The sequence below is a fragment of the Alexandromys fortis genome, unplaced genomic scaffold (genome assembly GCF_014885135.2).
Source record: "Alexandromys fortis isolate MF-2015 unplaced genomic scaffold, M_Fortis_MF-2015_v1.1 scaffold_364, whole genome shotgun sequence".
NCBI lineage: Eukaryota > Metazoa > Chordata > Mammalia > Rodentia > Cricetidae > Alexandromys > Alexandromys fortis.
Window position 1 is genome coordinate 329,923 of NW_026068245.1, and position 26,279 is coordinate 356,201.

Below are 26,279 nucleotides of genomic sequence, written 5' to 3' on the forward strand. Positions count from 1 at the left end.
AACAAACAAACAACAACAACAACAACAAAAACAACAGAAGTTTTGCTCACTGTCCTTGTATGTGGATCTGAGGTCATCAGATCATAAGGAAATCTAGGGAAATGATCACATTTAATTAGCTTCCATGGAGCTACTGATATAGAACTGACCACCATCATAATCATGACTATTATTGTTCCATCAAAGTGTGACAAGAACTGATGGAACTTCCTGGAAACTAAAAATTTGACAGTTTTTGTTTAAACAGCAGAGATTTGTAGGCTTAGAAACTGGTATGTGGCTAGGTGGTGGTGGCACGTGCCTTTGGTCCCACTCTAAAGGCAGATGGATCTCATTAAGTTCAAGGCCAACCTGGTCTACAGAGCAAGTTCCAGGACTATACAAGAGAAACCCTGCCTTGAAAAAAATTTAAAAAGAAAGTTTTTTTTTTTAATTCAAATAGACAAAAGGCTAAATATTTATAAAGCCAAAGCTTCTGGTCTTTTGGGTTGGTCCTTGCATTCCACAGTTGTGTTCTATTTATTGTTTTGCAAAAATAGCCATTTTCACATCTGATAAAGCATATCTATAAAAACAGGCAAGGAGAAAGTTAGCTACTTTATTACCCTTTCTGTATTTTTCAAGGTAGGCAATTTTAACCTGTACATCATATAATAAAAGAAAATATTTGAAAAGGAAAAAAACTTACATTTCCCCCGTCTTTTGCAATGTGAGAAAATGTACTTAACTTTTCTGGTCCTTAAGCATACTAACCTCAAAACACACCTTGTAGCATTATCCCTGTAACCACAAATGAAAAGCTAGCCCATCGCTGTTTGTTTCTTGTATTCCAAACGCGTGAGAGGAAGGTTGGGAAAGTACAGAGAGACAAGGTGGTTCCTGTTGGCAAGTACACAGTTCATTCTTCCATGGCGCCCAAAATCCTAATATATCAACCTATTCCCTATGAGAGCTTTACATCACTTAAACCACATATTTAAGAAGTTGAAACACTCAAACTCTTTCTACAGTCATTCTGTAAGTGGGTGCTTCACTAACTATTCCCTATGCCTTCTCTCCAAACCAATATATATGTAATTGCCCTGTTTGCTGGCACAGCAGTTGCCTGTGCCAAAGCTCTGGGTCTCCAGTTGTCAGCTTCAATTGTTCCTTTGCCCTGTCTCCCCACACTGTTGCTTTGGGCACAGCTTATCCACTGGCTGTCCACAACAATCCTTTCTAGGTCTTAGCATATTTCATGTGCTGCTCATAAAGCTACCGAAGGGCCTGGGAACAATACTCTCACACACTTTCTCATTAGACTACTCTCCTGGCCTTTTATAGCTATCATCTCTTCAAGTGCATCCTATCCCAAGGTCAACAGCCACAGAAACATTTTTGAAGCATGAAAAACAGCTGCTTGCACAAAAAAGTGAAATATCTACTTACTGCCATGAGACTGTGCAGGAGGTGAGAGAAACGAACAAAAGAACAACAATAAAAAAAAAAAAAAACACAAAGAAACCAGAACAAACTCCAAACCAATGAATGCTATTACTCTGAAAATACAAATTAACTATTTTATTTGGTATAGGCTGTTCTATTCCTTTGTGTTGCACAGAGAATTCAAAGAATAAATATTATCAGTCAAAAAAAAAAAAAGGCACAGTAGCAGGGCTATCAAGGGGCAGTAAGGCCTGCAGATAATGTTTCCATCTAGGTCAGGACAGGACAAATTTCCTGTTGCCATGAGAAGTACCTCACAGACCAATTCAGGATAGGAAAGGTTGACACGCTTGTCACATAGGTGAGGCAGGCAACAGAACTGCAAAATGATGGAAGATTCTGAAAATAACATCATGTCGTTTTCTTTTGGTCACAGACATGGTACCAAGACAGTGTTTTAAAACATATCTTTAATACAGGACAATTCTAGACATAGAAACAGCAGCAATAAGAAAAGTAATCTTCCTAGTCAGATACTCAGAACAACCAAGAAAAAGTAAAACCGTTTCACCTTTTTCAAATGTAGATGCCTTTAATTTTATTCTTTATTAACAAACCAAGCAGGGATTTCCTTAACCATTTTTATACCTACTAGGTTTTGCTTGACCTTTCCCTCAACTCTCCCTCCCTAGGATGCTAAAACCCTTTCACTCTCATATACATCCCTTAAAGCCCCTTTCTTCTCTCTCTAGTCCCCCACACCCTTGCAGATTCACATATATAAAGTCAAAGTTAATACGTGCATCTATCTTCACTAGCAACCAAGTTAGGTTAGACTTAAGAAAACCATTTATGGAATGAAGAGATGGCTCAGTGGTTAAGATCACTGGTTGTTTTTCCAGAGGTCCATGAGTTCAATTCCCAGCACCCACAAGGCATCTCACACTCTGTAACTCAAGTTCCAAGGGATCTGACACTGCCTTCTAGCCTCCTTAGGTACCAGGAAAGTGGCACATGCAGGTAAACACCTATACATAAACTACAATTAATAAAGACAACCTGTAGAGCTGGGATGTTTACCTGAATTAGGTATTTGAAGACAATCTTCCTAGGGTCTTTAAACACTTTTAAGAACACAACTAATATCAACTGGACACAAAAATTGGCAGTTTGCCTGGGAAAAGAATCCATGATATTGGGATGAGCTGGGCCTCCACAACCTACATGTATGCCCAAAAGTGGACACTGCCTACATGGAGCACATGGAACCTTCTTATCCATTTCCCCTGTTAAGGGGTTCTCCAAAACTCCAAGGCAGTCTCATTTCTGGTAAAGTTTCTTTCACATATACCATACTCCATCTCTGTAGAAAAAAAATATCACCCTAGACCTTCCTAGTAACATCATATGCTTTAAATATTAAGAGTTACAGACAAATAAGTTACATGAAGTCAATGACTAAAGCTCTTCTATAGGAAACCGCCCAGTCACCCTTAGTCCTTAAAGATGGGAGGCACTGCACACAAATGACCTACCTTATTCTGAGGACGAACCTACAACTTCTGCCACAAGTACACAGTGGGTACACTCATCAACAAACTACCAACTCAAAGGCAGGCTACAGAGAAGTCTCTTATATAGAGCAGACGGTACCATCTACTAGGCACTAACACACATTAACCAAAAGCTGTTATCTCACCAATACTCGCAACCGCCACTTCCTCTACATAAAGAAATCGAGGCTCAAATCCCTTAGTAACTGCCAAAGTCACATGCTGGTAAGCACAAGGCCAAGGCAAACTAAATGGAGAAATGTGTCTGGATACAAACTTCTACCCATTTGACCTTACAGTACTATTAATACTGCTGTGAGCTATCTGTCATCCTTTACAATGTATTAAAACAAGCAGAAGCTGTGGGGGGGAAAGGCTAACCACAGTGGATACCTGCCCAAGATAGTCTTTCATGGGGCTGGCTGGAGAGATGGCTCCAGTGGTTAAGTGCAGAGGAGTTGGGTTCGCTTCCTAGCAGCATAGACTTACAACTGTCTGTTCCAGTTTCAGCAGATCCAACACTCTCTACTGACCTCCAAAGGCACCAGCCACACATATAATGTACACACATACACAGATACTCACCTTCACAAAATAAACTTAAAAACAAAAACTTTTGTGTGACTCCTATCACTGCCTACCTTTTTCCTATACATATATGCCCATCTCTCTCATGCAAGATACAAATGTGTTACCACTTTGCTTTCCTCCTCTACTGATAGGCTGTCAGAAAATCTAGTAGTATTGGATAGGGGAGTATGAATCCATGTTAAGTTTGCCTGGCATACATGAGGCACTGGGTTCTAAGCCCACATGAGGGGAAATAAAAACATTACTTTCCCCCTTGGGAACACCAGGCAAATTGGTGCTGTGCAGTAGGTACCTTTTAGTGTATAAGTTCACTTGCAAGCAGCCTGCAGCCTGATCTTTTCAAGGAAATAAACAACTAGAGATGGAGCAGGCTCAGGTATACTTTCACATTTACTTATTTAGACTGTGTGTGAGTGCATGGGCAAGTTACCATAGAACAACTTGTGGAAGTCAGTTTTCTTCTTCTACCACATGGACTCTGAGAATGGAACTCAGTTTATTACGCTCAGCAAGCAAATGCCTTTACCTGTGGAGCCATCTTACCAACCTGTTAACAATTTAATAAAGACTCTGGGCATAGGTGGAACTACAGCTTGAACCAACCCAGGTAAAGCCCATAGATCAGTCTTTCTCATTTTTCAAACGTGTCCAATGTGAGTGTGAAGATGGAAGGCAAGAAAGTCAAGTCTAACGCAGGCCTTAATACATAGGAAGAGGCCTTCATCATCCATGTGTTAACAGGGTCTTTTTATGGCCCCAATTTTACTTATGAAAGTGAAATTTATTATGAAATGTTGTTCTGTTATCTCACTAACATTACCACAACTTTATCTATATAGACTGATTCACTGGCCTGAGAATCTATCTGATAATGTCAATAATCAGTACATGGGACCAAAAGGGCTGAATAATGATTATCAATTAAATCAAAATGCCCACATCTCTTTTTTTAAGTTTCTTTTCTTCCCCCTTTTAAAACATTTTATCTAAACTCAATGGCTCCAGAGCTTGGTTTGTCTAAATCTCAGAACCTAGATGCTGCCTGTGGAAGTTTCTGTTCTTTGTTGAATGGACAAATAGGGAGATACAACAAATACCTGCATCTAAGAACAAGTAAGAACAGATTGTATTTCTCCAGCACCTTAAATCTTAATTGCTGGACTAAACCTCTTACTTTCCCAAAGCCTTTATTACCACCTCAGCAAGGCTTCAAGGCCCACCCCATTCATTTTTATCTACTCCAAAGGTACACCACACCCCAGTTAGAACAACAATCACATATCCTTCCTAATGACTTATCTGAGTCAACATTATATCAAGCCAGACAGACTTTTCTTTCACTTTTTATTCAACACACACAAGTATGGGTGCACACTGAAAACATAAACCTGTCTCTGCATCACTGACAGTGTAGCCATCCTACATCTCTTCACCACCATCTATGTATGTTAGGTACCAGAGAAAAGGTAACAAAAGCCACATATAACTGTGTTCTCTGGAAACCAGACAGTGTGCTCCTCAAAAACACCTTACAAGATGTTCCAAGTCTCCCCCACACTACTTGGACACTTTTCTACAGACCATAAAGAAACATGTAAGCATAAATTCTTAATTATTCTCATTCCAGGAAAACTTTATCAATAGTAGCGGCAGCATTCTAGCAATTAGAAATCAAACTTCCACTGGCATACAGAGGATTTTCAAAAGCAAAGACATCCAGTTTCTCAGCATGAGACTGCCACTGTGCTGGAGGCAATTCTAAAAGGCAGGATGGAGGCATGAGGAAGAGGCTAAAGACAGGCTGAATCCACATCATAGTATCCCTATTTACTGGCCACATGAGTTTAGGCACATTACTCTCTGTGCCCCAGTTTCTGACAAAATGAGAATAACAATACCTACTCATGTGAGTCTTAGAAGGACTGAACATAGCAACACTGGTTGTTCTTTGTTTTTAAAATATATGTGTTGGTTAATGCGTTAAGTGTAGGGAGGATACTGGGTGCTTTTTGGACCATCATACTGGCACCAAGACCTTCTGATCTTAGTTTATGTGCGGAAGCCATCTAAATCAGACATATTATGGTTGCCTGAGCAATTAAGTCAGGTGCTTTAAATCTTTCTGAGTATATTAGAATGAACCACTTCGCCCAATATAAGCAGCTGTTCCAAGATTTGGAAACACCTGTAGTGAGATTTCTTTATCACCGCATGCCTTGTGGCTCCACCATACTCAAAATATTGGCCTAATGCATTCTGGACAAGCTTTTGTCTTCTCAAATAATGGGATCTCATTAATTCAAGTAGAGCCAAGGATCCATTCCTACACTGTTCAAACGCAACTGTATAGTAGGTATCTGAGGTCTTGTTGCAACTAATGTGACTTCATCAGTAACTCTTAGGCAACTAAAATTCCCACTGATTAGAAAAGAACAACAAAGATTCTACCAACCATTATGATCAAGCAATAGGTCAGAACTGTCTATATAAGGTCATGTCTACAGAAGGCCAAGTAAAAAAGTTAGCAAGTTGATGTGGTCAGCATCGTGTGGCCTTGGTGTTCTAAAGTTAACTAAGGATTTCTGAACCTCTTCTCTACTTAGCAAAATATGACCTAGATCTTATCAACTGAGCAAACAACAACCCCCAAGAGCAGGTTAAAGTTGTGTTTAGAACGGATGAAGGTAGGTGCCACTCCCTTGTAACTAGTGTCATTAAGAAATCAAATTCTCCAACAACAGAGGCAATCAAGTGTGATACCCTGATACACTGACTGGGAGGAGTTTGTCTTGTCCACAGAAATGTTAAGAGTACACTACTAGCAATTATGGGGTGGAAGAGTCCTCAGTGGACCAGGTCAAGCATACATTTACCCACTCCTGCTATGTCTCTGCTTCTCTGACCTCAGGAACATTTATGTCTAGGAGATACTGTGACCCTCTATGAAAGAATAAACTTGGGGAGAGGTCCATGGTTGAATCATGAACATAACATTACATAAACCAAACAAGGATAGCAAGGCGATATCAACACACCGTTAATATTCTAACACTAGAGTTATATTCATTACAAGGTTTTAAGGGATATTAAGATGTGTTACATAACTAGAGTTTATAAATGATTCTGTCCACAACTTGAGAGTCATCAGCAAAAGAGATCAAGAAAGAACATGTTCAGCATTCCAAGTCAAGGGCATTTTGGAAAGCATCCTTTAAAACACCAGGGGCTGGAGGTTCAGTGGTTAAGAGCACTGGCTCCTCACCCAGAGGTACTGAATTCAATTCCCAGCAATCACATGGTGGCTCACAACCATCTGTAATGAGGTCTGGTGCCCTCTTCTGGCCTGCAGGCAGACACACAGACAGAATATTGTATACAAAATAAATAAATAAATATTTTTTAAAAAAAGTATGTGATTAAGTGGGAAAAAAAACATGGGAATTATACACAGCAGGTTTATAGTCTAAAGGACAGCAAGAAGCCCTTAGCTACAAAGAATAGATAAGACACAGCTAGAGGAAATGTTATTCTTACCATTTATTCGGCCCATGTTCATCCCAGATCCAAATCGCCCCATGTTTTCCATACCACCACCAAAGGGTCCTTCCATGCCTGTAAGAAGTTATTTAATGTCATCCCAATAAGCCTACTCACATTCATTAGGCAAGGAAAAGAGTTTTTATGGTTCATTTTTGGCATTTATGTCAAAAGCTTACCAAACTTTAGAGCTTTCGGGGGAGGGGGGGAAAGAGTTGGTTCCCTTTTTTAAAAGGTGGCTTGAACCAACCCCTCAGTGAATAAGCAAAAAGGAGTCCAGAGATGGAACCATTTGCCCAAGGCCACAGAACTAGCTAGTAAGAAAGCCAGAACCAAAGCCAACACCCTTTGGAATGAATAATGGACAAATAAAACAAGTAATTCCTAGACTCAAACTTCTAAAAACCAAAGGAAGAATGTCATGCAGAGCTTCGAAGGCAGGAAAATGAGAAAACAAAATAAAAATAATTATACATGTATTTCATTTTAAATCTTACCTCCAATTTTATTTATTCCAAATCCTATGCCTTCCATTCCCATTCCTTTAAAAGAGAAAGTCAATGCAAACAAAATTTATGTCAAAATAGTAATATTTAAGCTTTAAAAGCATAAAATACCAAACCAATAAATGCATACAAAACTCTCTGATGTTATTATATTTCATTAAAGGTGGGGTGGCCACCACTTCAACTGTAAGTATCATTATTTCAAGAAAAAAACTTTAAACAAACTAAGTTTAAACGTGGATTAAAATAACAGTCCATGTAGTCTTATTAAGTGACCAAGCCGGACACCATTAAATATAAAATATAATGATCAAGCACAAAGTATGTAAACATTCACTTTTAAGAATGTTATCGAACAGAAATAGATGTTTAATAAACCCTCATTAAAAGCAAAATTTAAATAATAATAGTAACAACAACAGTAATGTAGCTTCTAAAACAAAAAGCTCATTCCCATATTCTCAATCAGAAAGGGTGTGCTAGGAAGGGTAGAGCCATGAGACCAGGAATATGCTAAACAGACAGTGATGAGGCAGAGGAGCATTGACATCACCACTTCAAACGACTCTAAAACGGCCCAAGTCTAGATCCAACAAAAGAATCAAATACGCTTTAATAGCATAGATATATATTACATACAAACTTAAAAGTGAACACAGCTAAGCTTTCACTCATTAGGTTTTCTTCATCTTCCTGAACAAAGATATTGGCCTTCTTTTCCTGTGACCCATGAGTTTTGTCATACATATAAGTTTTTCAAACTCCGTTTACTCTATCAGGGCCCACAATTCTAGAAAAAGCCATGTCAACCTCAGGGGCAAAATGGTCTTCTTGACAGACTTAGGGTGCCAATGGCAATTGTGGTCCTGCAGCCAGCAGCCTGCATTGTTACTCAGTGTGACCTTGGTTGAGACCAACTCTCTATCTTGCCTCCTTTTACTGAATGACCCATCTCTGCTCAAAAGTTATCATGAGGCTAAGATGAAGAGACACTGCTTTTGTAAACAGGAGGCTGAGATTTTGCCCCAACAGCATTTATCCTCTTTGAAAAACCTCCAGATTCCACTACCCAAACAGTGGACTTTAATACATTGAATTTCCCCAGTTATCCCCAGCACAGGTACACTACAATTCTCACCTGCGGGCCCTAGATTTCCCATTCCAATTCCTTTGTTCAGGTGGTTGGCATCAATCGGCTGCCCTCCAGGTCCTAACCCCATGCCAATACCACCAAGTCCATCTGGAAGAAGCAGAGAAAGTCAGGAGTATGGATTCCCCTTTTCAAAGTATGGTGACCCCCCCCCCCCACCGCCCAGAGGCAAGATAACCGCGATGTTCTGGCTGCCATGCTTCACCCCTAGATCAAGCAAGCCCAGAGTCTAACTTGACTTCAACACCTATACACCTCTTTATGAAGGTGTACCTTTTTACACACAGTCAGACCAGAGTATGTAATAGGTACTTAAACAATAAGGGCAGCCAACAAGTCATATCACATCCTGGCAAAGTGGCTTAGGGGTAAAGGCACTCACTCCCAAGTCTGACTTCCAGAACCTATGTGATGGAGAAGCTGGTACCTACAACTTGTCCTCTGACCTACAAGTCCACGCAAATGCACACACATGCAGAAAATAAATAAGTGCATTAAATAAATATATAAAAATTTATATAGCCCACTATATTGCCCTGTAATGGCCTCAAGCTAACAAAGATCCACAAGTCTCTATTTTCTAAATACTGGGATTAAAGCTATGTAGAACATCTGACCCTCCCCAGCCTATTTTTTTCTAAAGAGATCTAACCTTTCTCCCTCACCCCTCACAGATGTGTGCCACTACCTCAAGAAATACTAACCTGACACCCAGTGTATCTTCACTGCTATGTGCCACAAACTCAAACAGGAACACAAGAATACAGACTGGTATCTGAAGTCTGGCACTTTAAAATAGAGGTAACAACAAAATCCACAACAGGCTCTAGGCATTTAATCTGGCTAACAACTAGGTTTTTTAATTGCATGGCAACAGCTCGAAGAAGTCACCAAGGCTTACTACTCCAGAGCACTCAAAGCTCTAAGGTCAACCCTTGAAGCACGCCAAGAGACCAAGAACCAGGATAATGGGCTCCTGGGGACAGTGCTCCATTATCTCTAGAACAAGCATCAACAGTCACAGCAAACATGTTTGTAGGCACTGCTAAAGAAATATGGTCCTTTCAACAGACAAGCCATCTTCATCTCCCTGATCCTTTTTGGGTGCTGGGCAATTTGAAGCCCTAGCCAAGCACCTGACCACTGAGCAATACACCTGAAGTTCTAATTTCCTCTTAAAGCCACAGGCCTCTTTCAAGCCAGCAATCATCGCAATTTCATTGATTTTTTTTTTTAATCCAAAAAACCTTCATCCCTGGTAGCGCTGAACTATTTGCTGCCTTTTAGATACACCTGTTCTGGGCATTGCCTGCAGTCAGAATCATGTCTGCATTTCCTTCTTCCTTTTTCTTTTTTGACTAAGTACTCTTACATCAATAGAATCTGACAGACTTTATTTATCTATTCATAAGCTAATGGATCACCTTCCAATATCCACCTCCCATTTTGAAACAGGATCTACCTATTGTATATCTATGCAGGCTTTGAACTAATTATTCACTTGCTTCAGAGTGTCATAATGGTGTGTACCATCAAGCCTGGCTTGACTTTTTGACTAATGAGTCATGCTACTCTAAGCATTTATGTATCATTTCTTCGTGTGGATATAACAGTTTTCACCCTTGGAACATACCTGAAAGGGGACCTGCTAGACTGTACAGCAAAATCCAGGGCAACTTGGCATTCATTACCTTTGTAATATGTTTGCTCAACCACCCCAAGACACTTTCAAAGTGCCTAATTTTGCTCCTTACATCTGCGCAGCCTGCCTTGCCACAGTGTAATCTAAGAGCCCTTCGCATAAATTAGATAGATAGATAGACAGACAGACAGAATTGTATGTGAGATATAAGAATAACTTAGCTACTTTTTCTATTCCCATAATAAGACACAGGGACCAAGACAACCTATACAAGAAAGTATTTAATTTGGGGGCTCATGATTCCAGGGGATTAAGACTTCATGACAATTACAGCAAGGAGTGTGGCAGCAGAAAGGAAGACATGGTGCTAAAGAAGTAGTTAATAAAAGTTCACATCTCTACAAGTAGAGCTAACTAGGAATGTTGTGGGCCCCTGAAATCTTAAAGTCAGTGACATACCACCTCCAAAAGGCCACACCACCTAATCCTTCCCATACAAGACTACTAACTGAGAACCAAACATTCAAATATATAAGCCAGTGAGGGTCATTCAGACCACTACAGACAGAGAGCACGCATGTCTTGGTGCACAAGCAAAGGGCAGAGGACAACTTGTAGGTCCTCTTCCTCCACCATGTGGGTACCAGGGATTGAACTCAAGTCATCAGGCTTTGATTCAGATGCCTTTACCCTCTGAGCCAGCACCAGTATCCAAAACTTGTGGACTTCTCTACTCATGTAAATCTATAGAAAATCTATAGAAAAGACTGGTCAAAACATGCATGGCAGTGCACACCACAAATCCCAACACTTGGGAAGCAAAGACAAACAGACTTATGGCTAACAAGGGTTTTATATATAGTACAACCCTGTGTGAGGTGGGGGTGGGTGACTGGACTAACATACCGATCAAGAGAATCCCCAGGCTAACCTTCCACAAGCATAAACATAACTAACCATTTTCTGTTTAGTATAACTCTAATACTTACGGGGAAGTTGCTGTGGTCGTTCAGGAGGGAAAAAATCTCCCTTTGGTAAGGCCCTCTCATCCTGAAGGGAAAAAGAAAAAGATCTCAACATCTACTGCAGTACCAGCACCAGCAAAAGATGGAAGCAATTACCAATAACCGGCCAGAAACCAGGTGCTGTGCCGCACATTTGGAATCCTAGGATTTGAGAGGCTTAAGAAGAAAGAATCAGGAATTTGAGACCAGCTTTGGACAGAGGGTAAGTTCCTGGCCAGTCTGAATTACAGGAAATTGTCACAAAAACAAGTAAAAATACAAACAATAAAAGTAGAGAGTCAAGTTTAGAGATATAGCCCAGAAGGTATGATGACACTAAGTACAAGTGTCAATCCCTATCACTAGGGAAAAAGAAAAAATTTAAAGAAACTAGACAACCAGTTAATAAACTATGGCACAGAATAAGTATATCAAAAACACAAAGAGATATATGGGAGCATTGTTTTTTTTTAATCTTCCATGCCAATTAGCAGGATAAAAACACATTTGTATTATTGGGTGGGTGGGACAGTGAGGCTCAAACTATTTTCCTGCTGAGGACTATAAATTTACTAGCTATTCAAAGAATTAAACTGTTTGAAACAACAAAAATTTATAGCTCCTTATATCTTATTCCTGAATCTGAATCCTACCCAGACTGCCATCAACATTTCCAGTACTGTTTCTATTAATCATTATCTTTGGCAATGCAATAGCAGTCTATTGTTTACTAAAACTCAATTCCAATAGAGCTTTAAAGGATGTCTGAATCAAATACTTGGTCACTAGAGATGTATTAACGAAACACTGCATGTAATACTTTAAAAACTGGAGCTATATGCAAAAGATTCTTTGTAAATGATCACTTGTTCAAGCAGAATACTCAACAGTCTTCCTGAACACAGCATTTAACCGTCTACAGATAAATGAGCAAAGGTGCTCATAACTCTGCAGCCTACTAAACAATGACACGAGGGTTTAGTTTAAGGGCTAGATGCACAGTAGAATTATAACATTACAAAAAAAGTCATCCTAGTAACTCACCATTTTGACGTGCATTGGCCTATCAAACAGAAGCTGGCCATTAAACATAGCTGGTAATACAATTAAGGCTATTTCTAACAGCTGTTAAAGCATGCAAGATAAAATGATTAAAAGGGAGTAATTCCGTAACTACCAGTCCTCCCAGTGAATTCCTCCCAGTGAACTTGAACTCTTAAGGTGTGAAGCTTTATTCATGATCTTACACTACAAAATCTTTCTGGTAAGTAGTTACAGCAATCTTCTATATGTTCAATGCCCAGAGTCCTACCATTTCTGAAGTATTATGTTTTCTGGGTAAGACCAAGAATGGCCTCCCGAGTTTAATTCCTGGAGTCATGTGATTTTAAAAAGATATAACCCCAGGGCAAGCTTAAGGCAAGGAGACAGGGGCTTCTTCAGATCATGTCTACTCACAAGAGACAGAGTCCATAAGGGTATGATAAATATATTAAAGGCCCTAGTTCTCATAAGTGATCCAACTACTCTGAAAACACCAGAAAATACCATTCACAGCAGGTGCCTCTAACCATCTGTGTTATACTCTAGAAATTTTCAGATTTTGTAATTTATTCACTCCAGTCATAGAGAAAATAGACATTTCTACCTTATATTATAATACACTTAGGACTATTAATGCCTAACAGTGCTGTGGCCACTATAAGCCACGAGTTTAACGCCCACAGAAGGATACATATAGCTTGCACAGCTTCAATGGATTGTTCAAAAGTCACAGTGCCTATTCCACGACTTTTTCCATCTTTATCTTCTAGAATGTCTGCTCGGACCACCACACCAGCCATACTAAATACTTCCTTCAGTTTCTTCCAGCCAACTTTATAATCCAGCTAGGTGAAAGAAGAGGATAAAAATCTCAAGGTAAACCTCTTGGGGGGGAAAAAAAAGACATTTTTACCTTATTAACAAGACTTGCTTTGACTGACTTCACAAGAAAATCAACTTTAGTAGAATTTTTCAAGTATGATTGCAGAGTTTGACCTTTTCTCTTCTTCACTCTCTTCACTTACTGAACTAACGCTTTGCCCACCATACCTTAAAAAAAAAAAAAATCTAGGAGGTGGGTGGCACACATTTTTAATCGCAGCACTCAGGAGGAGGCAAAAGCAGGTGCCAGCCTGTCTATCTACCGGGTGAGTTCCAGAACAGCCAGGGCTATTCAGAGAAACCCTGTCTCTAAAAACCGAAATGAATGAATGAAAGAAAGAAGCCGGGCAGTGGTGGTGTACACCTTTAATCCCAGCACTCAGGAGGCAGAGGCAGAAGCAGGTGGATCTGAGTTTGAGGCCAGCCTGATCTACAAAGTAAGCTCCAGAACAGAATCCAAAGCTCTGTCTCCAAAAAAAAAAAAAAGAGAGTAAATGAATGAAAGAATAAAAGAAGTCACCCCCACTTTGTCTTAGCAACAGTCCTGAACCCACTTTGTTCTAAACCTATCTGTCCTTGCATTAGATAAAGATATCATCATTTACTCCAGACAAAACAGTTGTAAATATACTGTTTCTGTCCACTCTTGTCCTGTACCAAAAACTACAGTAAATAAACCCCAATAAGGATACAAACCCAGCTAATGCTTTAGTAAACATCTGAAAACTTCAGTAAACAAGTCCCCAGAAGGACCGAGGTCAATCCTGAAGTCACACATGCAATGGTCACAAGAGAACAAAGCCCAACACAAAGGTCTTCTTTAAAATAAAAACAAGCTATCTTAAGCCTACTTTAAATTACTTGTTTAAAAGTGACAAGATCAGTCTATTTTTCTGTTTTAATTTAATTTTCCCCTACATGCACTGTTTTCATGTTTCCATCCCCCGTTTTTCTATTTTAGAGACTGTTCCCATTTACTTACATTTGCTACAAATACTGTACTTCCAAGTCTTCCAGCCTGTAATGCATGGATAATCTCATTTGGGATGTTAGGATTATTTAGGATACTGGGTGGGATATTAATCATTCCTGGGCCACCTGGTCCCATACCCATCCCACCAGTCGTAGCCATCACCTTTTGCATTGCTCTCCTTGCATGTTCACCATCAGGATCCTGAAAGAAGCACAAAGTGTTACAGCCAGAAGTAGGTTAGAAGTAGACTTGCAGGGATTAGTGGGAACTGCTGCCTTCACCACTACTGGGGTGCAGCTCAGCGATAAGAGTGTTTACATAATATCCACAAGGGCAATCCCCAGCATCAATAATTTAAAAAATAAAAATTTAAAAGTGCTCTCAGTAAACATAGTAGTGTCAACGGTAAAGGTCTGTAACCTCAACACTCAGAACTGCTAAAGCAGTTCAAGGCCTGCTTGAGCTACAGATCCAATTCAAAGCCAGCCCAGGGAGCTAAGTGAATCCTTGTCTCAAAATAAAAAGGTATGCCTTTAATCCCACCACTTGGGAGGCAGAAGTAGGCGGATAGCTGTGAGTTCAAGGTCAGCCTGGTCTAGTTCCAGGACTTGCTCCACTGTCTCAGAAAACCAGAAAAAAAAAAAAAAAAAAAGTAAAAAACTCCAAATGGGACTCTGTTATTGTCCACTCTTTCTTCTAAGCCTGAGGATACAACAGTAGTCGCAGAGCAAGTGTACCAGGCACTTCCATTTTCAACACTGAATAAAAACAAAACAAGCAAACAAAATAAACTGTGGCGACCAACAGACGTTTGAAAGGTACTTCTTAAATTATTAACAAGATGAAATGAACCACAACAACTAGAAGCATTCTAGGAAGAGCAACAGATAAGAAACAAAGAACCTAAAAACCAAAAGCGGGAAACAATCTTCAATTTAACTAAAATGAAAAGGAATGGAAGGCTGACCTGAGTTGAAAATTCTAGACTGAAACAAGATCTTCAGCCATGGCATGGGTGAGTCTTACGTGTAATTTGTGCAAAACTCAACAATAATTTTTCAAAAAGTTTAAAATAACAGTTCTATAACCCCAGGTTTCCCAAAAACTCCTCAAGGACGCCAGGTGCTGGCACTGAAGTATAGTCAATGCAGTGTATTGCTACATAAACAAATTATGGAAATCTGATGCTGGCATGATTATCTTCTTGTGTCTGTGTCCTTATAGCGGTGTATGGCACATGTGTATGGATATGCCAAGAGAGGCCAGAAGAGGCATCAGATTCCTTGGAACTGGAGTTACACAGGTGGTTATGAGCATCTGCACTTGGGTGCTGGGAATCAAACACAGACCCTCTCTGGAAAAGCAGCAGTTAGGAATTATGGAAAGATGACTGAACCATCTTCCCATAATTCCTAACCCAGCCTCATCAATTTAGCAGCAACACATAAGAAATGACTTATACCCTACCATGCTTTCCTGTAAGTCCCAAGTAAGCTGTCTTCCTTCCAAAAAGAAGGTCAAGAAGGGTGACACCTGCCTTTAATTTCAGCACTCAGGTAGGTAAGGATGATTCTGAGTGATAAGCTAGCCTGGACTACACAGCAAAGAAATCTTCTCAGACACCTAAAATCACTCCCTAGCCCAACACACACAGAGTCAAGGAGGTAAATAATATTGGCAGTAATATTAACAAAACAACATTCTCCTAGAGAATAAAAAAGTGCTGGAGGTCAAGAAACACAGTTGAGTGACAGAATGCTTGCCTAGTATGCAAAAAGCCCTGGGTTCAATCTTTGGCACCAACAAACAAGCAAAAAACAACAAAAGAAACTTGGTTTGGATTTGACAGAGATGAGCAATAAATTAATTTTACAAAATTCAAAGGGGAGTGGAGAGATGGCTCATGTCTAAGAGCACTGACTGCTCTTCCAGAGGACCTGGGTTCAATTCCCAGCACCCATGGCAAAATACCAATGCACGTAACAAAAATAAAATAAAAATAAACAAAACTGAAAAAGGAATAGAGAGAAATGACTCAGTGGGCAAAGTGAGCAAGCCTTAGTACCTGAGTTCAGATCCTCACATAAAGGCTGGGGTACTGGGACATGCTTGTAATCTCAGTGCTGAAGGGAATGATGAACAGGAAAATCTCTGGAGTCTACTGCCCCCAGTTTCAGTGAGAACACCTATCTCAAAAGCTAACATCAAAAGTGATAGAGGAAGACACCTAACATACACCACTAGCATTAACACCTGTGCATACTGTGTACACATAGGTATATATAAACACACAAAAGTAAAGAGGCAGGTGTACTGTGACATATCACTACAATCACTGCACTTAGGAGGCTGAGACAGAAGGATCAAGCTTGAGACCAACCAAAGCTTTATAGCAACACTGTCTCAAAAAACAACATCAATGACAAAAACAAAAGATAGGCCAAGAATAGCATTCAGACTCTTACAAAATTCCAATACTAAAAACCAGAGGCGCAGAATATGTATTCCTGAGACAACAAGGATCGAAGAGTGGTCATTTAGGTTACTCAGGATTTGCTCAACCACTGTTACAAAGTTCCTGCAGAAGTGGCTGTTATCCCAGCAGTTAGGAAAGGCAGGAAGATCATCAGCTCAAGGCCAGTCTTGACTACAGGGCCTGTCTTAAAAAGAACAAAGAAGGGGGCTGGAGAGATGGCTCAGAGGTTAAGAGCATTGCCTGAGTTCAATTCCCAGCAACCACATGGTGGCTCACAACCATCTGTAATGAGGTCTGATGCCCTCTGCTGGCCTGCAGGCATACACACAGACAGAATACTGTATGAAAAATAAATACTTTAAAAAAAAAAATAATAGGTTGGTCTACTCAATAAATTTTAGTCACGGACCATTCTTATCTTCACCAAACCATTATACCTTACTTTTGAGCTGGGAATGTAATTCAGTGGCAGACTGTTTTCTTAGTATGTACAAGACCCTGGGTTCCATCACCAACACCAAGGGGAGGAAAAAAAAAAAAAGAGCTCACTTCTTTGACTTTCAGTGGTCTTCCACTCAGACTATGCTTGTTTAAAACTTCAGCAGCTTTTTTCATGCTCTCTTCCATCTTGAATTCAACAACACTATAAAAGAGTCAAAAGTAAATACATAAAACCAGTCCTACAACTTGGAGAATTCAAATCCCACTAAGTGTAAGTAGGTAATACTTACGCGCATCCCTTTGAAAGAGGCCACAGACCAGTCAGAAGAGCAAGGGAGAGAAAAAGAAAAAAAAAGCAAAACAGTAAATATCAATGACAGTTAGTAACAAATTAAAGATATGATTTATGTAACAAAAGCCAGGATTTTAAAAAAATTAATCCTTCTAAGGGGAAGCTGACAGAAGTGCATGACCTAGCCTTCCTTGTAAAAAACTGGGGGCTCCTTAATCTCCTTTTCCTACATATTACCAGCACTACACTGTTAAAAGTTATAAGCAGACCTAAATCAGGTTCTCCAAGAAAGCACACAAACTTTCGATCTGCTTCCCTCTGTACTCAATCAATCCTTACCATACTCCTACTAAATCCATCCTTTCCATAAACTAAGCTCGTCCTTTTGATTATTCTAAGCCATTCTATTGCACAACAAAAAGTAGTTTATATTCTCATTAAACTAGACCAATTTTGAACGTTCAGGTTTGTAATGCGTGGTTTACAATTTACTGGCACAAAGGCTACTTTTCAGAATCTTTGGTTCACACAACTTTCAAATCAGCAAACAACCAAGAATAACATTTTCTAGACAAGAACACACTTTTACTTATACCACCGCTAAAATTCCATGCATAATTCACACACAGCCAACTCCTGTTAAACAAAGAGACAATGCTGCTATTGGTCCCCAGTTATCCAAATTGGGCATCCAAACAGAATACCAGAAAGCTCTTTGGCCAGCCATTTGGAAAGCGGGACTCCCATTTGCAAGCCCCCTCCCACCCTACTGAAATGTTGGCAAAAATCAAACATGGCTACAATAACATGAGCACTCACTGCCTTCCTGATTGCATTCGAGTCCACGCCACCATACAGTTACATTTGTCATGTAGTAAATCCACAGAAGAAATTCTCTCAGACACTTACCCTTGACTTTCCTTCAGCGTCCATTAAGAGCTCCACGTATGTTACCTCACCAACTACAAATCAGTTTCCAGACGACACATAAACCAAGGGAGAAAAGCCAAGAAAACAATGGGAATTTAGAACAATCATCAGCAACCTTGTATGGAGCCTCTGCCTTATAAGAAAGCCCAGAAACACTCCATATTCTCTAAACCACCAAACTAGGCATTACAGGTGTGCAGTAAATAGGTGAAAACTCATTAACAATATGTCCTTGGTTTTCCTCCCACCACAAACACACTACTTCCACAGATTTCCATTATCACTTTCCCTATCTGTAACGCTCACTCATGACTAGAGGCAATCCAAATCTACAGGAAAGAATTCTGCATGCCTTACTTTCAGGGGAAGGAAGAATTTTTACTCTTAATGGTGAAGTCAGATAAACACCACATATACCACAACGTCACTGAACTGACCTCACATGCCACAAATACAGGAATGTGCCTATACATAAACCAAAAGGCATACAGACACACAACCTCAGGGCCAGTTTTGTGTGTGCAAACTGTGTAACAGAGCCCTGTGCTGATTTTTAGCATCATACTGAAACTTCTAATGTTAACAAGTGGACCATCATTTTTGTACTAGGCCTCACAAATTCTATAGCTGAATCCCGCACACAGTACAAGGAACCAATGTTTGGAAAAAATATTGACTATACAATCGATAAATCAGAATAGCATCAGGCCTTATTCTTACATTTTCTAAAATCCCCATAAAGAGGGTACAAATTCAAGTTTGGGGCTCAGCTGGCAACAAGATAGTTAAAGAGAGTACAATGATTCTACGCTATATGCAAAGGGAAAAATAACAAAGATTTCCAAAATTTCCGCAGATTTTCCTCAAGGTTTGGATTGCCAATTCATGACCACCATAACCAGATGTTAGAATCCATCTAGACAACCACCAAATGGCTGCTGAACTTGAAGATGGCTCAGATCATTAACTTGTAGAAAACAACCTCTCAATCCCATTTCCAATGTTTAAAAAAGGAGGTGGAGAGGATTTCTTAGCAATCAATCACTCCTTAGAAGGATGATTATGATATTAAAGTATAAGGGTAAATATAACCCATTAACGGTCTCGACAGGTCCTCCCTACTTACAACTCCTTTGTTCAAAGGAATTAGAATTGGGATTTTTTGAATAAATACAGAAAGATTCAAATGGAAAACAAAATTATTTCACAAATAAAATGAACATTTTAAGAATGTATTATTAATGGAGTTGCACAGTGGTTGAAGGCCAAATGCTCAAAGTTTATTTTATAGCCTCACCCTCCTTCTCCTTTCCTGAAATATTATAGAACTCATACTTTGCACAAAACAAGGAGAATCGGTGCAAAGAAAGAAAAAGGAAATGGGAGGGACCATTACAGTTGACTCTGAGTACATATTCTGTGTAGCCTAATAACAAAAAAAAAAAAAAAAAAAAAAAAAAACCACAGCCAATGGACGGCTGGCTTTATTTTACCCTCACGAATGTTAAAGCAGTTCCAAAACTCCATGACCACTTTCTGAAGCCACATTAAAAGCCAGTTATTTCAACAACAGCAGCCATTCAAGGACCAACAGCTCTTATCTCCTCTGATGAAAAAAAATGCCTAGTGTCAAACCAGTAAAGAAATCGCAAGTTTTATCTCCTTCCAGCTACAACTACTGCCCAATAACCTTAAATAAAAGAACCACAATATCAACCTCAAGACAACTTTTAAGTTTGTCAGAATCCAAGGGCTTTTGCATTTGAAATTTCTAGCTTGTGTCCATAAGACACTTAAATCAAAACAATGTTATTGCAATCTAGAAAACAACAAAGTCCAAAGCCAACTTTTTCCACAGTCATAGCCATTTTAACAAAATACCAAGATAAGAAAATTATAGCTTTTTCCACTTGACATTCTAGTGATGACACACACCCAGCTTCAATCATGTGCTCTAAAGTTTGATTAAAAAACAATCCCTCTTAGAAATGTTTTCTCTGTGTGTCAGAAATAAGTATTCCTAAACTGGGGCACCATCAGCAATTACTATGATCCTGACAAGTTTGTAATATACCAATCTGGATACCACTTCATGTTACTCCTGCTTGTAATTCTCACTTCTCTAGAGGAAGGCAATCATGAAAGCTTTTAAAAAGACAATAGAAGCCAGTCGGTGGTGGCATACACCTTTAAATCCAGCATTTAGGGAGGCAGAAGCAGGCAGAGCTCTGTGAGTTTGGAGCCAGCCTGGTCTACAGAGTGAGTTCCAGGACAGCCAGAGATACACAGAGAAACCCTGTCTTGAACTATCCCCCCCCCCCAAGACAACAGTCTCTTTGTTCTATCTAGTATGTCAAATATTTGTTTTGTGTAGTCAGTACACCTTAGCCACAAGATTATAAAGCAGAATTTGTCAGCTAAAGAATCAGGAGGTAAATCAGGGTAGCAGCAGTCTCACAAGTGGAACTTAAAGTTACTGAAAAATGCTACAGCGCCTTGATCACCAACTTGGACAGAACTCACAGAATCCCAAGGGTAGACTGCTAAGACAAATCTACTGCAGCTTTAAATGTCAAAGTATCTAAATAAAAAAAATGAGAATACAGAAACCAAAGTTTTCCTGAAGAAAATACATGTGTGTATGCTTGTCCAATCTAGGGATTGGACCTAGGACCTTTCAACTTTCTTGGAATCTTTTTGTATGTTTGTGTACATACGCACACACTAGTGTGAGTTGGGGAATGTGTTCCATGGCACCTCTGTGGAGGTCAGAGGACAACCTTAGGTAGGTTAGTCCTTGCCTCCCACCTTGATTATGGCAAAATCTCATTTTTTGCCTCTGCAGCTTGTAAGCTTCTAAGGATTCTGCCATCTCCTTATAGGACCAGTGAAATTACTGTATTTTAGTTGTGGGGATTCAAGAGCCAGTCCTTGTGCTGTTTTTTGGGACAGGGTTTCATGCCTATAAATTCTCAATCCTTCTGCATTCACCTCCCACGTGCTAGGATTACGGGGGGTGTACCACCCTATGTGAATACCTTTTCTTTAAAAAAAGGAAAAAAGGTGGGGGGAGAAGTGTGTATAAAAAAACCAAGACACACCAATGAGCATGCTTTCTTAGTATCAATCATTCAGGAAAATCGCACAGATTAAAGATACATTTCATAAAGACAACATTAGCTGGGAATATGCCTTTAGCCCTTGGAGGGAGGTAGATCTCAAGGCCAGTCTGGTCTAACAGAAAAGCCTTGTCTCAAAAAGAAAAAAAGGAGACAACTTCAAATATGGGAAACCATTCTCTACAACAATGAGATGACGGAGCCAAGTACACGATGATAAGCACAAACTTTCTACAGTAACAAGCGGAGGAAAGCTCCACACTGCTGGGGACCACAGCAGTACTTACAAAATAACAGCTCAATTTCCATCAGGAAAATATGAAAAAGAGCATTGGGCAGGGACTTGAATGAAATTGAAAGCAGCTTTGCCTCAACAACCCACAATGCAAATTATTGCAGAGAACCAGGAAAGGCTTTCTATTGGACTACATGCCCTCTGGGCCTCGGTTTTATGTCAGCAGCAATCTGAAATTACTCAAAGTGATGATCATTAAATAATAACAGATGGATTAAAAGCTTAAAGAAATCTTTGTTTATACAAACTAAACTGACTGCTGTTAAACTAGGATTTGAGAGTAAACTATATCACTTCGCTTTTTGCACTGCTCAACAGTGCAGCTGAGTCCTGCCTGAGTGGCAGCTGCCCCAACTCCACACTGCTAGCTCACTAGGCAGACCAGGAAACAAGAAGCCCAACACCCAACTGCCTTCATTCTGAAGATTTTAAGTGCTCCTCCAGTTAACTTAAGACATTAGTATTACTATTTTGTGTGTGGTTTTTCTTTTCTTTTTTTTTTTTTTTTAAGACAGGGCTTCTCTATGTAACCCTGGCTGCCCTGGAACTCGGATCTGTAAACCATACTGGCCTCAAACTCAAGAGATCCACCTGCCTCTGCCTCCAAAGTGCTGGAATTAAAGATGGGAGCCATCATCACCAGGCAGACAACATTATTTTAAGATGGAAAAATAAATAAAGATAAATTGCCTTTTGTTTAAAAGAAATCTTCATTCTGGTACCCAATCCTTACAGTGAAATACTTTTAAGACAATATCCCATTTTCTGAGTAGCTACGGACAATGAAAGTTCTTTCAAACATAGTTCTTTAACCTCTATTTTAAACTCATGTAAAAATGGTTCCCAAATGTATTTTCAAATCAAGAACTCTCTGGTGCCACAAACATTTATTACTTGTAATGCCTCCATTAAAAAAGGATGCTCAAGTTATGGAAGCCACCTGTCACCACAGTACTTGTCCAAAGCAACCTAGGATATATGAGAAACTGTCTTTTTTAAAAAAAAAAAAAAAAGGGGTCAAATAAACCTTTATGTTGTTCTTCTGGGACACCCTGCACCCTGGAGCAGGAAGCAGGTATTCAAGCAAAGAGTAAGGTACAAAAACAGTATCTTTACACAGGACCTTCATTGATAGGAGTTGAGCAAAACAGCTGCATAGCTCAGAGAAAAACAAAAAACATTCTCCATGAATCTTGTCTTAAAAATGAGCAATAGTGATTTCACCACAGCACCAAACAAGTTTTGTGTCACTTTCCAAGGGGAAAGTGTACTGACCAGGTTTTTACCTGATCATTAACAGACTACCCTAAAATGCTGCTAAGCAGGTAAAAATTAAATATACTTGCAATGACAGAGACTGGAGGTGAAGACAACTAATTTATTCCGCTTATTCCAGAAGGACAGAGTCTCAGGGTAGGCTGCAGATTAGAAAAACTGCTTTGATTACACCAGCTCATATCTCTGTGATCTGTTCAGCTATGGTTACTATGAAACAAATCCTTTTAGGGTTTAAGTACCTCTATCTGCTACTTAAACTTTCCAAAAACACAGGACTCTCTGACAACACATTAAATTAATGTCTTTAATCCCAGTACTCTGGAGGCAGAGGCATTTGGAGCTCTATGGTCTCCACAGAGGATATTGTGGTCCACACAATGAGTTCCAAGACAGCCAGTTACACAGTGAGACCATTTCAGGAAAAAAAGAGAGACAAGGAAGGACAGATAAACTAGTAACATATTTTAAAAATCAAACAGAAATAAAAGCCTTTAAATCTCATAATGAAAACAAGAACATTTAAGAAGCCATACATATGTAAATATAGTACATGTCTTTAAACTTCGCACACTAAACCTAAATGTTACTATAGAAAAATTAACCTTTCTCCTATGAATCACTTTATTCCCAATCCTATACTGTTAGTTACTTAGAAGAGTAATCAGTTTAACCTGTACAGGGGAGGGCTAAACAAGAACATTTTAACATTCAATAAAAACAAGATTTACTGCACACCTGTAATTCTGAGTTACACCACCAAAAGTACACTGAGAGGGAGGAGCACCCGCATCCGTGGCAGTATGCCAGGGGAATATGAGAACCAGTTTGGAAGGATCCAAGTAAACCACCAGGCTGGCTCCACACTTAATACAGGACAAAATAGTAAATTGAGGTGAACGGCTTCTACATCCAGAAACGTCATGTCTGCTGCTGCTACCAGCTTCATGGCTTCCAAAACTGAATTACTGAATGATAAAGCAGTAAAAAATGTACCTACTTTATCCATCATGTCCCAAAACTGGTTCACACACTCCTAAAAATGAAAAAGTAGTTTGGCCTGCAATCGCATACAAAACTCTAATGTGGCATTTTCAAAGCCACATTCCTGGTTCTTGGAACTACTATACCTTATTATCAATGGACATAGCAATTCAGTGGCTCAACCAAATCACAAGAACACAAATTTGGGTTTATCCCGAAAACTAATTCGAATGAGATCCAACTGTACTATACAGAAATTCTAAGCTTGTGTTAAAGCAGCAGTCCCAAAGAACCAAGAACACTGTATCTGGGATGCCACATGACACTCCCTTCAGACAAAGACACTCCACTCTTGCTCTAGGAGGATTGGCAGGAATGATTTGGCTGATCAAGGCAGGAACAAATCTCACACCAAAACATTTTTCCATCTGTTTATCTGAGAAATACCACATGGGAGCAGCACATGTGACTGTGAAGGTTCACGGTATCTAGTGCTTCTTTCATGTTATGGTCAAGTAAGTAATGGAATAATGATGGCTGTGGCCACTCAGTTTCAAAACTCAATGCAGGGGCACCAGTACACACACCAAAGGGCCTTCCAAGTGGCATCTTGTCACTAGAAATTAATCATTCGACAAATCAAGCTCAAATCTCTCTTCATTATGAATGTTCCAGAAAACCAATACCTTTCAGTCCTTCAAAGAGACTCCATTAAGGGTGATTTGATCCTAGGTTCCCTTGGGTGAGAACAGGAGCTCACGGCACCCTACCCTGCAATCTTTTCAGTCCTGAGAGCCACTACCAGGGCTAAGAATCATGAAGGAAAGGAGGACAAGAGCAAACAGTGCAGGAGAGGGCGATGCACCAATGTGCAGAGGCAAGGCGGTCCCCTGGGACCTCCAGGTGGCAGAGGCCCTTGGTTACTTAGGCCAGGATTGATTTGGATGCCTGGGGCCAGGATACCATATACTCTCATGGACCACATGCACAGATGATCTGAGCTCTCCTACTGCCCATCTCTGACTTCAGAGGAGAAGAGCTTAAGTTAAAGCAGAAGATCCCGTTGCAGAGTTTAGAATCTGAGCAACAGACATTCCAGGCACCAAAATTTGACCTTAGGACACCCACAGAATTTAAAACTATCTCTTAGCCAGACTTTTAATAAACTTAAAAGATAGAATTAAAACACACACACACACACACAAAACAAACAAAATAATGTGAAGATTCTGGTAATTGTCCTTAACATAGTAACACTCCCCTCAACCCTAACTGAAGTCCCAATAACCATATTAGGCCAGTAAAATCATTTTGTATAGGTCAAGGGACCATATAAATCACCCTATTTAACATGTGGGCATGAACACAAAAAAAGGGTGGGGGACCTACGGGTAGCTCTAAACCTGAAGAGAACACATGCTCTTCCTAGAGCAGCTTCCACTGACAAAAACAAAACAAAAAACAAACCAAATCAGATCAACCACAGAGGATGGCACAGCAACCTTCTTACCCTACTCCATCACCAGTGCCTTTACCTTTCTCTTTAACCAGGTCTTTAAGTGACTGCCATTTCACATCAAAAGGTATGTTGGTGATAAAGGCTCTGTATCTTTTAGTTGGATTGGTGTATGGCTCAAAGCGATTGCCTCCTCTTTTTATGTTTTTCTCCTTCCTCTTCTCATTCTGTGTAGGTCGTTCTCCTTCACTGAATTCAAGAGAAAAAGTTTCTATGTTAGTACAAGGAAAAGTCACTATCTGTCGTACCAAATTTATAATCCCACACAGTTATGTGCGACAAGAGGCCAATTCTGGTTCTGATTTGGATCATTCCAAATGCAGGTCTCCACAGAGCAGATATTTGCAATTATGCATGCCTTATAACCTAGTCACACCCCCCCACACACACTGGCAGTAGTACATGCCTGTAATCCCAACATCTAGAAAAAGGCGTCAGGGTCAGTCTCAGTTACATGAGAACAAACCCACCTATCAAGAACCCAGGCTCGGGGGCTGGAGAGATGGCTCAGTGGTTAAGAGCATTGCCTGCTCTTCCAAAGGTCCTGAGTTCAATTCCCAGCAACCACATGGTGGCTCACAACCATCTGTAATGGGGTCTGGTGCCCTCTTCTGGCCAGACAGAATATTGTATACATTATATAT

General features: G+C 39.8%; 1 protein-coding gene across 5 annotated transcripts in view; it reads right to left on the reverse strand.

Moving 5' to 3' along the window:
- Hnrnpm (heterogeneous nuclear ribonucleoprotein M) overlaps positions 1-26,279 on the reverse strand; it is a 51,289-nt gene that overhangs the window by 8,480 nt on the left and 16,530 nt on the right. Inside the window, exons 2-13 of one of the 5 annotated variants that reach the window (XM_050131262.1) lie at positions 25,655-25,824; positions 18,426-18,478; positions 17,515-17,522; positions 17,333-17,426; positions 14,470-14,508; positions 14,317-14,352; positions 13,144-13,297; positions 12,453-12,502; positions 11,394-11,454; positions 8,751-8,852; positions 7,604-7,648; positions 7,104-7,181 (exon numbers count right to left, since the gene is read on the reverse strand). In XM_050131262.1, the coding sequence (XP_049987219.1) occupies positions 7,104-7,181; positions 7,604-7,648; positions 8,751-8,852; positions 11,394-11,454; positions 12,453-12,502; positions 13,144-13,297; positions 14,317-14,352; positions 14,470-14,508; positions 17,333-17,426; positions 17,515-17,522; positions 18,426-18,478; positions 25,655-25,824 (890 nt within the window). Of the gene's footprint in view, positions 1-7,103; positions 7,182-7,603; positions 7,649-8,750; positions 8,853-11,393; positions 11,455-12,452; positions 12,503-13,143; positions 13,298-14,316; positions 14,509-17,332; positions 17,427-17,514; positions 17,671-18,425; positions 18,479-25,654; positions 25,825-26,279 lie in introns of those variants that run through there. The other 4 variants (XM_050131261.1, XM_050131258.1, XM_050131260.1 and 1 more) reach the window with 4 other exon arrangements.